The following is a 12,841-nucleotide window of genomic DNA, read 5'->3' on the forward strand; positions in this document are numbered from 1 at the left end:
AATTACATTATTTATATAACTTGCTTTTACCACTGATAACTTCATGTATTCTGAATACTAGTGACTAGAGTCTAGTATAAAAATCAAAAGGTCCTGTGAAAAAGATGCATTTTGTATTCATCTGCAATCATTACAAAGCTAAGGGATATTTTCTTCCAGTAACAGAGTTGAAAGTAGTATTTCTTTCCATCAATATTGCTAAAAGTTGCTATTTTAAGTCCTGTCCACCACTAATCTAAGATAAACTGTGCTGGATTAAGTTATTCCATACTAGTTTATATAAGGGTTCCACTTCCATTCCTCAATAGATTTTATATATTTCTCATAGGCTTCTTCACTCATTAGTTCATCTGGTTCTGAAGAGCTACTCAGTGTCATTTTGATCAGCCAACCATCTTCATAACAAGATTGGTTGATGAGTCCTGAGTTTTCTAAAGGACTTCATTAATTTCAGTTACTTCTCCTGATAGAGGAGAATAAAGTTCACCAGCAGGTTTCACACTTTCCAAAGCACCAAACTCATGTGGCTCACAAAAAAAATGAAAACTTTAGAAGGTTCCAGTAATGATGATGTACCTCATACAGACTATGTTCCTTGTTTTTTTCAATTTTGTCCCAACTTCAGGCAGACTACAATGAACAACATCTCCCAAAGCTTGCTGTGCAAAATTGCAATTCCCATGGTTTCTATACCATTTTCTGTTGTTATCCATTCATGTTTCTCTGTGAATTTATGTACCAAGAACAGAGCAGATCCCGTGCACAGCATCCGGACAGCACCCATCTGCTGTTGCCAGGGCAGAAGTTAGCAGTGTGCGGTAGGCACCGAGGCCATGAAGAGGCTGCAGGCTGCGTCCCCCATGCTCCGGGCCACTAGCAGCACTATCGTAAATAAACCTTTGAAGAGCTTTTTCATGGTAGATTTAGGGTACAAACAGGGCTAATTTAGAGATCAAATAATATAGTATGATGCAATAGTCTACCATCCTCCTCACCTCTCTTGCCTTATGTTGCTTAAGGACTGTAACATAGCTCCAGTTAAAAATAATAATAATACAAGATATCTACTAAGCACTCACCATGTCCCAGTTATTGTGGTAAGAGTTTTATTCATCACAACAACTTATGAAACAGGTGTTACTTTTACTCTCATTTAACAGAGCTGAAAACTAACTTCCCACAGTGCCCAACTACTAAAAGTTAAAGCTATGGGCCTGGAGTTGTGGCTCAGAGCATTAAGCTCCTGCCTACAGTGCTGGCTTCCCATGTGGGCACTGGTTTGGGTCCCAGTTGCTCCACTTCCAATCAAGCTCCCTACTAATGTATGCCTGGGAAAGCAGTGGAAAATGGCCCAAGTGCTTGGGCCCCCATACCCAAGTGGGAGATTCCAAAGAAATTCCAGCCCGATGGCTTTGGCCTGGCCCAGCCCTGCCCATTGCAGCCATTTGGGGAGTCAACCAGCAAACGAAAGATTTGTCTGTCTGTCTTGTGCCCTCTCTCTGTAACTCTGACTTTCAAATAAACAAAAAAAAGAAAGAAAGAAAAATAAAAAGAAATAAACCTTTGGAAAAAAATGAGTTAAAGCTATGCTGCAACTGTCTTTTACCAACTTTATGGTTCAGTTTATCCACTGTATCCCCAAATCCTAGAAAAGTATCTGGCACATAGTAGACCTTAAAGAATAATTGATAAATGAACTCATGAATATATATCTCATAAATTAAATATGTAAGAGTGCCTTATAGGTAACACAGCATACTTTAATTCTTAAAGCAAATGAAATTTTTTATTTACTTATTTAAAATGCAGAGTTACAAAGAGAGAGGGAGAGGCACAGAAAAACAGAGATCTTCCATCCACTGGTTCTCTCTCCAAATGGCCACAATGACCAGGGCTGGGCAAGGCCTAAGTCAGGAGTCTGGAACTCCATCCAGCTCTCCCATGTGTATAGCAGGGGCCCAAGTACTTGAGCCACCTTCTCCTGCTTTCCTAGATGCATTAGCAGGAAGCTGGGTAGGAAGTAGAGCAGCTGGGACACAAACTGACACTCAAATAGGATGCTGGCATAGAAGGCAGCAGTTTAACCTACTATACCACAATGCCAGCCCTGAAATGTTTTTTAAAAAACAAAATGATGTCCTGGCCAGCGCTGCAGCTCACTAGGCTAATCCTCTGCCTGCGGTGCTGGCACTCTGGGTTCTAGTCCCAATTGGGGCGCCAGATTCTGTTCCGGTTGCTCCTCTTGTGGCCCGGGAAGGCAGTGGAGGATGGCCCAAGTGCTTGGGCCCTGCGCCCGCATGGGAGACCAGGAGGAAGCACCTGGCTCCTGGCTTTGGATTGGCACAGCATGCCAGCCGTAGCGGCCATTTGGGGGGTGAATGAACGGAACAAAGATCTTTCTCTCTGTCTCTCTCTCACTAACTCTGCCTGTCCAAAAAAAAAAAAAGAAGATGTCCTATTCCTAAAACAATTTTTAATAAAAAAATAATTTCAGTGGTACCAAGAAACACCTGATGGGCAAAGCCAGCAAAAAGATGTGAAAGATGCAACAATTGAAGCTGGTGCTGTGGAGCAGTGGGTAAAGCCACTGCCTGCAGTGTCAGCATCCCATATGGGCACCAGTTCAAGTCCCAGCTGCTCCACTTCTGATCCAACTCTCTGCTATGGCCTGGGAAAGCATAAGAAGATGGCCCAAGTTCTTGAGCCCCTGAACCTCTGTGTGAGACCTAGAGGAAGCTCCTGGCTCCTGGCTTCAGATCAGCACAGTTTAGGCCATTACAGTCATCTGGGGAGTGAACCAGGGGATGGAAGACCTCTCTCTCAGCCTCTACCCCCCTGTAACTCTGCTTTTCAAATAAATAAATACATACATACATACATACATCTTTTTAAAAAAAAAAAAAAAGAAGCAACAATTAAGTGCATTAACAAAGCACTTAAAAATGATATCTCAGTGCAGGTATTTGGCCTAGCAGCTAAGATGCCACCTGCACCTCACCTAGGGGTACCTAGATTCGATTTCTGCTCTGCTCCCAATTCCAGCTTCCTGCCAATGCAGACTCTGTGAAGTAGCTGGTGATGGATCATAAATGGTTGGGTCCCTGTCCACCCTATGGGATACCTGGATTGAATTTCTGCCTCCCAGCTTTAGCCTGACCCAGCCCTGGCCATTGAGGATGGTTGGAGAGTAAACTAATGCATGCTAGCTCTATGTCTGTCTCTCAACTTAAAAATAAATGAATAAATAGACATCTCAATATAATTTATATTACTGACCAGAAATATCTGTAATGATATTGCTTCTACCTTGAATCAATTAAGTCTTCCTCATATCCTGCTCTTTCCTTATTATCCTTTCTTACCACTGTTCTAAAGAAAAAGCTTGAAAATACTAGAAGACCCATTTTCTTTCTCAAAATCCAAAAATGCTTTTTAAAAAAAATCATTAAAGACAGCTATTTTCAATTTAATCCAAATTAAACAAAACAAACATGCAGGCTGAAGAAATTAATTTCTGGCTAAATCACAGAAAAATTAATATACTGATAACTTTCCTAAAAAGTACCATGAATACTACACTATGGACAAAAAGCATTCAAGCAGTCCTTGTCCTTTCATATTTGCAAATCTCAAGATTAAGTAAATTATGAGACTTAATAAAACTGAAAGATAAATGGGAAATAAAGGGGTTTTTCACATGAATATTTTTAAATGTTGTTCAAAAACAATATCCACAAAAGAATGAAATATTGTTTCATTTCATTCTATTTTACTTTTCTATTAGAATTCTTGGTGGGGTAGGGGTGGAATCAGGAAGATAAAATTATCAGCTGAAAATACTCAAATACTGAAAATGGTCGCAAGGTTGCTTTCATAACACAATTGAGCAGCAATGTTTAATACAGCAAACTGGGGAGGAAGGAGTGTTTGGGTTGTTTTCTACATGCTAACATTCAAAGTTATAAAAGTTCAATGATAAGGATATGCTGAACATTCTCACCTGCACTTGAAAACTGCACGTATCTCCTAATGCTCTAAGCAACGCATTTCAACAGTCACTTTCAACTCCAAATAACTCATTTAGCAGACAGCCTTTCCCCCAATTATGAAGTACAGGAAATATAATGTTAACAATTTACAAACATTTACAAACTCTACTTAACTATCCATTAGAGCTATAGCAAACCTGTTAAATTAAATAAACAAAATTGTTTAATGATATAAAACTTGTCAAGCATTAACTTGGCTGTCAGCTATCAGCTCTATTCTCACCTCTTATTCTTCATCACCAGTTTTTTGAAAGTTGTATAACTCTGTCCATTCATCTGCTTTATCAGTATTAATAACAGATAAATCAAAATACTGAAAAGACCACTTAAAAGTCTTCCTCAAGCATGTCAGACATCGTATTGTTCTGATCAATATTTGCACCTAGAGTAGGCAGTACAATGTATAAAAAGAACAGGGCTAATACATAGTGTACTGAGGAGGCCAGCGCTGCGGCTCACTAGGCTAATCCTCCGCCTTGTGGCGCCGGTACACCGGGTTCTACTCCCGGTCAGGGCGCCGGATTCTGTCCCGGTTGCCCCTCTTCCAGGCCAGCTCTCTGCTCTGGCCAGGGAGTGCAGTGGAGGATGGCCCAAGTGCTTGGGCCCTGCACCCCATGGGAGACCAGGATAAGTACCTGGCTCCTGCCATCGGATCAGCGCGGTGCGCTGGCCGCGGCAGCCATTGAAGGGTGAACCAACGGCAAAAGGAAGACCTTTCTCTCTGTCTCTCTCTCTCACTGTCCACTCTGCCTGTCAAAAAAATAAATAAATAAAAAATTTAAAAACTAAAAAATAAAAAAATACATAGTGTACTGAGACAAGTTATGTTTCTCTCTAGTCTTGGTTTCCTTATCATTAAAATGGGAATAACTGTAGAACTTTAGAGTTATTATGAGAATTAAATGAAATAACACAAAGATTCATCTGACTCCAAATGCATTGCTCTTAACCACCAAGTTTAGTTTGTCACTTTGGTAAAAGAAATAAGGAGATGGGGCTGGCGCTGTATATCAGCTGATCTCAGCTGTTAACAAGTTCAGAAGGAGCTCCAAATTATTTGGACTTAATAGACCATAAAATGTTGCAATGCTTTTATTGTTATAAATTGCTATGTCCCTAAAAATAATGCACATTAAATATCAGACACAAAAGTATAAGGCAATGGATATCAAAATGTTTTGTCATTTAGAACCATGATTATATAATAAATTCTAAAACTTAAAAAATGGAACGTACCTTAAAAAGTGTTACAGTGATTTCAATGTTTTCAGGAACAGGCCACACAACAACACCACGGTATGGATTTTTTATTCCAGGTTGCCAGCTATGAGCCTACCAGAATAAAAATGAGAGCTTCAATTATGAAGTACAGGAAATATAATGTTAACAATTTACAAACATTTACAACTCTACTTCACTATCCATTAGAGCTATAGCAAACCTGTTAAATTAAATAAACAAAATTGTTTAATGATATAAAACTTGTCAAGCATTAAGCTGAGGCTGTGGCATGGTTACCTGCCACCTGTGGTGCCTGCATTCCACTTGGGAGCCAGATAGAGTCTCAGCTGCTCCACTTCTGATCCAGCTCTCTGCTATGGCCTGGAAAAGCAATGGAAGATGGCCCAAGTCCTTGGGCCCCTGCACCCGTGTGGGAGACCCGGAAGAAGCTCCTGGCTCCTGGCTTCCTAGCACAGCTCCCACCATTGCGGCCAACTGGGGAGTTGAAGCAGCAGATGGAAGACCTCTCTCTCAGCCTCTCCTTCTCTCTCTATGTAACTCTTTCAAATAAATAAATAATCTTAAAAAAAAAAAAAAGCAGGCCATGACAGTCATATCTGGTAAGAATTATAAATTAGCTGGCGCTATGGCTCAATAGGCTAATCTTCCGCCTTGCGGCGCTGGCACACCAGGTTCTAGTCCTGGTCAGGGCACCGGATTCTGTCCCGGTTGCCTCTCTTCCAGTCCAGCTCTCTGCTGTGGCCTGGGAGTGCAGTGGAGGATGGCCCAAGTCCTTGGGCCCTGCACCCGCATGGGAGACCAGGAGAAATACCTGGCTCCTGGCTTCGGATCAGCGCGGTACGCCGGCTGCAGTGCGCCGGCTGCAGCGGCCATTGGAGGGTGAACCAATGGTAAAGGAAGACCTTTCTCTCTGTCTCTCTCTCTCTTAACTCTGCCTGTCAAAAATTAAAAAAATTATAAATTACTATCTGTAAACAAAGCCTTAACTAACCCCCTCATAAACACAGGCGAAAAAGAAGATATGTCCTGACTGCTCCCTGAGAGTGTGCCTGGGAAAGTCAGCAGAAGATGGCCTAAGTGCTGGGCTCCTGCTGCCCACATGGGAAACCTGGATGAAGCTCCTGGCTCCTGAGTTAGGCCTAGCCCAGCTCCAACTGATGCTGCCATCTAGGGAGTAAACTAGAAGATGGAAGGATCTCTCTCTGTTTCTCCCTCTATGATTAACTTTCAAAATAATAAGTCAATCTTTAAAAAAAAAAAAAATGGGGCTAGCAATGTGGCACTGCAGATAAAGCAGCCACCTGCAGAGCTGGCATCCCATACGGGCACTAGTTCGAGTCCTGCCTGTTCCATTTCCAATCCAGGTCCCTGCTAATGCACCTTGGAAACCAGCAGAAGATGGCCCAAATGCCTGGGATCCTGCACTCATGTGGGAGATCCATAAGAGGTTTCTGACTCTTGGAAATGTGTGTTTGGAATTAACTAATTTGGGAATTATTCACAAACAGACTATATTGAAAGCTTAAAAATAGATATGAGCCTACAAGAGTGAGTAAGAAATAGAAAATAAAAAGGTCCAAGGACTGAAACTTAGAGGACAAGGAAACGAGGAGGAATCAGCAAAGCTGCAGCAGTGAAGTACAAGGAAAACTCAAGCATGTGGCATCCTAGAAGTCTAGTGAAGCAAATGTTCCTTTAGGGGAGGGAACAATCACCTCTACAAATATTGATGAAAGGTCAAATAAGATGAGGCCAGGACAATCACCACTGGATTTAGCAAAGCAAAAGTCATCAATAACTTCACAAGAGCATTTTAAATGGAGTGATAAGAACAAAAGTTTGGAGTAAATTCAAGAAAAAATATGAAGAAGAAGATGGCGGAATAGTGAGGGCGCGCACCGATAGTCCGGGAAAATTTAGTTTAATAAAAGCGGAGTTACGGTAGCCTCAGAAAAAGGATCAGGAAAAAATTGCAGAGGAAACTCTTCCAGAGCTATTCCCTGTGACTCAGAGGACCTACTGGGAGAGCAGGGTCGCCCACCACGCGGAAGCCGAACCGCGGGAGCCGCGGAGTCTGAGCGCCAGTGCGGGAAGGGGAGTCTATGTGACAAAGACACCAGCAGGGAGAGGAGGGACACCCAGGGCTCCAAGTCCACACATCTGCGCTGGAAGCGGAGGTGAGCTCAGTAACCGGAGACATTGGCGGGGAAACGGCGGACAGAATTTTAGAGGGACACGGGTTTTGAAGCGGGAAAGTCCAACAGACTACAGGAGAGAAGGAAAAATAAATAAATAAATAAATAAAAAGGTGGGGGCATACTGGTACAGACAAGCTCCACTCTCCACCAACCTTGCAAAGGTGAGCAAGAGACAAAGAGCTGGGATATACATAATAAAAGGGGAGAGTTAAGGCTACAATTCAGTAGCCTAGGCAACCCAGTGGGAGTCCACAGGAAAAACCTAGCCTGCACAGACTCTTTGGGTAGAAGCCAGCGGAAGCTAAATACCATCAATTCTGCTCAGCCTTGCAGTATTACTTACCTCCTGAACAAAAAATAAAATAAAATAAATAAATGAATAAATAAATAAATAAATAAATAGGGATTTACCACCCATAACCTGAGGGTGTCACCTTTGCACACCTGTAACCTGGAAGAACCAAGCAGAGCTCTCAGGCCACAGCCATCTCAAGCCTCCAAGGCTCCTCCAACAGCAGACAGTCCACTTAACACGGACATAGTATAATAAAAAAAAAAAAAAAACTCACAGTGAGGGAAACAGAATTAACCATGCCAAGCAATAAACACAGAAATCGAGGGAACAAGATCAACGATGACACTATGACGCCTCCAAATAAACAAAACACCCCAGGCCAAGATTATGAAGATGATGAGATAGAAGAAATGCAAGATACGGATTTCAAAAAATTTATGATAAGAACATTTAGAAGTTTTCAAAAGCAAATCCTTGAACTACAGAAATCCTTATTGGACAGGATTGAAAATCTCTCTCGTGAAAATGAAATTTTAAGGAAGAATCAAAATGAAACGCAGAAACTAGTAGAACAGGAAAGTGTGATAGTGAAGAGAAATCAAAATGAAATGAAGAGCTCAATAGATCAAATGACAAACACATTAGAGAGCCTTAAAAACAGAATGGGTGAAGCAGAAGAGAGAATATCGGACTTAGAAGACAGAGAACAAGAAAGGATACAGTCAAACCAAAGAAAAGAAGAGGAAATTAGAAATCTAAAAAATATTGTTGGGAATCTACAGGATACTATTAAAAAAAACAACACTCGGGTTCTAGGAGTTCCTGAAGGCATGGAGAGGGAGAAAGGATTAGAAGGCCTTTTTAGTGAGATACTAGCAGAGAACTTTCCGGGTCTGGAGAAAGACAGAGACATCAAAGTACAGGAAGCTCATAGAACCCCCAGTAAACATGACCAAAAGAGATCCTCACCACGACACGTTGTAATTAAACTCTCTACAGTGAAACATAAAGAAAAGATCCCAAAATGTGCAAGAGAGAAACGTCAGATTACTCTCAGAGGATCTCCAATCAGACTCACAGCAGACTTCTCATCAGAAACACTACACGCTAGGAGGGAATGGCGAGACATAGTACAGGTGCTAAGAGAGAAAAATTGCCAGCCCAGAATATTATATCCTGCTAAGCTCTCATTTGTGAATGAAGGTGAAACAAAGACCTTTCATAGCAAACAGAAATTGAAAGACTTTGTGGCCACTCGTCCGGCCCTGCAAAAGATACTTAAAGATGTGCTACACTCAGAAACACAGAAACACGGCCATCAATATGAAAGAAGGGAAAGGAAGAACACCAACCAGTAAAAGAGCATGGGAAGCTCAAAGCATATACTAGAAAATATCTCCGGGAAAATGGTAGGGCAAAGTCACTATGTATCAATAGTCACATTAAACGTGAATGGCCTGAACTGTCCAGTTAAAAGACACAGACTGGCTGATCGGCTTAAGGAACAAAACCCAACTATCTGTTGCCTACAAGAAACACATCTCTCTAACAAAGATGCATGCAGACTGAAAGAGAAAGGTTGGAAAAAGATATTCCATGCCAACAAAAACCAAAAACCAAAAACCAAAAACCAAAAACCAAAAACCAAAAAAAAAAAAAAAAAAAAAAAAAAAAAAAAAAAAAAGCAGGTGTAGCCATATTAATATCAGACAAAATAAACTTTAATACAAAAACTGTTAAGAGAGACAAAGAGGGGCACTATATAATGATTAAGGGTTCAATTCAACAGGAAGATGTAACTATTATAAATGTATATGCACCTAATTACAGGGCACCAGTCTATTTAAAAGATATGTTAAGGGATTTAAAGGGAGACTTAGATTCCAATACAATAGTACTGGGGGACTTCAATACTCCACTCTCAGAAATAGATACATCATCCAGACAGATCAACAAGGAAACAGCAGATTTAATAGACACTATTGCCCAAATGGATCTAACAGATATCTACAGAACTTTCAATCCTACATCTAAAGACTTCACATTCTTCTCAGCAGTGCATGGAACCTTCTCTAGGATTGATCACATACTAGGTCATAAAGCAAGTCTCAGCAAATTTAAAAGAATTAGAATCATACCATGCAGCTTCTCAGACCACAGTGGAATGAAGCTGGAAATTAGCAACTCAGGAAACCCCAGAAAGTATGCAAACACATGGAGACTGAACAACATGCTCCTGAATGAACACTGGGTCATTCAAGAAATCAAAAGTGAAATCAGAAACTTTCTGGAAGTAAATGAAGATAACAACACAACACATCAAAACTTATGGGATACAGCAAAAGCAATATTGAGAGGCAAGTTTATAGCAATAGGGGCCTATATCAAGAAATTGGAAAGGCACCAAATAAATGAGCTTTCAGCGCATCTCAAGGACCTAGAAAATTTGCAGCAAACCAGACCAAAACTAGTAGGAGAAGAGAAGTAATTAAAATCAGAGAAGAAATTAACAGGATTGAATCAAAAAAAAAAATTACAAAAAATCAGCCAAGCGAAGAGCTGGTTTTTTGAAAAAATAAACAAAATTGACACCCCTTTGGCCCAACTAACTAAAAAAAGAAGAGAAACGACCCAAATCAATAAAATCAGACATGAAAAAGGAAACATAACAAGAGACACCACAGAAATAAAAAGAATCATCAGAAATTACTACAAGGACTTGTATGCCAGCAAACAGGAAAATCTATCAGAAACGGATAGATTCCTGGACACATGCAATCTACCTAAATTGAACCATGAAGACATAGAAAACCTAAATAGACCCATAACTGAAACAGAAATTGAAACAGTAATAAAGGCCCTCCCAACAAAGAAAAGCACACGGCCGGATGCATTCAATGCTGAATTCTACCAGATTTAAAGAAGAACTGATTCCATTTCTTCTCAAACTATTCAGAACAATCGAAAAAGATGGAATCCTCCCAAATTCTTTCTATGAAGCCAGCATCACCTTAATCCCTAAGCCAGAGAAAGATGCAGCACTGAAAGAAAATTATAGACCAATATCCCTGATGAACATAGACTCAAAAATCCTCAATAAAATTCTCGCCAATAGAATACAACAACACATCACAAAAATCATCCACCCAGACCAAGTGGGATTTATCCCTGTTATGCAGGGATGGTTCAACATTCGCAAATCAATCAATGTGATTCACCACATTAACAGACTGCAGAAGAAAACCCATATGATTTTCCCAATTGATGCAGAGAAAGCATTCGATAAGATTCAACACCCTTTCATGATGAAAACTCTAAGCAAATTGGGTATAGAAGGAACATTCCTCAATATAATCAAAGCAATTTATGAAAAGCCCACAGCCAGCATCCTATTGAATGGGGAAAAGTTGGAAGCATTTCCACTGAGATCTGGCACCAGACAGGGATGCCCACTCTCACCACTTCTATTTAACATAGTTCTGGAAGTTTTAGCCAGAGCCATCAGACAAGAAAAAGAAATTAAAGGAATACAAATTGAGAAGGAAGATGTCAAACTATCCCTCTTTGCAGACGATATGATTATTTACTTAGGGGATCCAAAGAACTCTACTAAGAGACTATTGGAACTCTTAGAGGAGTTTGGCAAAGTGGCAGGATATAAAATCAATGCACAAAAATCAACAGCCTGTGTATACACAAGCAATGCCACGGCTGAGAAAGAACTGCTAAGATCAATCCCATTCACAATAGCTACAAAAACAATCAAATACCTTGGAATAAACTAAACCAAGGACGTTAAAGATCTCTACGATGAGAATTACAAAATCTTAAAGAAAGAAATATAAGAGGATATCAAAAAATGGAAAAATCTTCCATGTTCATGGATTGGAAGAATCAACATCATCAAAATGTCCATTCTCCCAAAAGCAACTTATAGATTCAATGCAATCCCAAGCAAGATACCAAAGACATTCTTCTCAGATCTAGAAAAAATGATGCTGAAATTCATATGGAGGCACAAGAGACCTCGAATAGCTAAAGTTATTAGAGAACATTGGAGAAACCCTGCAAGATATTGGCACAGGCAAAGAGTTTCTGGAAAAGACCCGGGAGGCACAGGCAGTCAAAGCCAAAATCAACTATTGGGATTGCATCAAATTGAGAAGTTTCTGTACTGCAAAAGAAACAGTCAGGAGAGTGAAGAGACAACCGACAGAATGGGAAAAAATATTTGCAAACTATGCAACAGATAAAGGGTTAATAACCAGAATCTACAAAGAGATCAAGAAACTGCACAAAAACAAAACAAACAACCCACTTAAGAGATGGGCCAAGGACCTCAATAGACATTTTTCAAAAGAGGAAATCCAAATGGCCAACAGGTACATGAAAAAATGTTCAAGATCACTAGCAATCAGGGAAATGCAAATCAAAACCACAATGAGGTTTCACCTCACCCCAGTTAGAATGGCTCACATACAGAAATCTACCAACAACAGATGCTGGCGAGGATGTGGGGAAAAAGGGGCACTAACCCACTGTTGGTGGGAATGCAAACTGGTCAAGCCACTATGGAAGTCAGTCTAGAGATTCCTCAGAAACCTGAATTAACCCTACCACTCCTTGGAATTTACCCAAAGGAATTTAAATTGGCAAACAAAAAAGCGGTCTGCACCCTAATGTTTATTGCAGCTCAATTCACAATAGCTAAGACCTGGAACCAACCTAAATGCCCATCAATGGTAGACTGGATAAAGAAATTATGGGATATGTACTCTTTAGAATACTATACCGCAGTAAGAAACAATGAAATCCAGTCACTTGCAACAAAATGGAGGAATCTGGAACACATCATGCTGAGTGAAATAAGCCAGTCCCAAAGGGACAAATATCATATGTTCTCCCTGATTGGTGACAACTGACTGAACATCAAAAAGGAAACCTGTTGAAGTGAAATGGACACTATGAGAAACGGTGACTTGATCAGCATAGCCCTGACTGTTAATGAACAACTTAATACATTATCCCTCTTAGTAGTTTTTTTTTGTCTGCTCTAC

At 40.4% G+C, this 12,841-nt stretch overlaps 1 protein-coding gene and 1 pseudogene across 23 annotated transcripts in view; both read right to left on the reverse strand.

Moving 5' to 3' along the window:
• EHBP1 (EH domain binding protein 1) overlaps positions 1-12,841 on the reverse strand; it is a 380,185-nt gene that overhangs the window by 307,981 nt on the left and 59,363 nt on the right. For all 23 annotated transcript variants that reach the window (XM_070069071.2, XM_070069064.2, XM_070069059.2 and 20 more), the window contains exon 4: positions 5,286-5,381. In XM_070069071.2, the coding sequence (XP_069925172.2) occupies positions 5,286-5,381 (96 nt within the window). The remainder of the gene's footprint in view (positions 1-5,285; positions 5,382-12,841) is intronic.
• On the reverse strand, positions 271-916 carry LOC127490316 (glycine cleavage system H protein, mitochondrial-like; annotated as a pseudogene).

The sequence above is a fragment of the Oryctolagus cuniculus genome, chromosome 2 (genome assembly GCF_051225735.1).
Source record: "Oryctolagus cuniculus isolate XC-2025 breed Fujian yellow rabbit chromosome 2, ASM5122573v1, whole genome shotgun sequence".
Taxonomy (NCBI): domain Eukaryota; kingdom Metazoa; phylum Chordata; class Mammalia; order Lagomorpha; family Leporidae; genus Oryctolagus; species Oryctolagus cuniculus.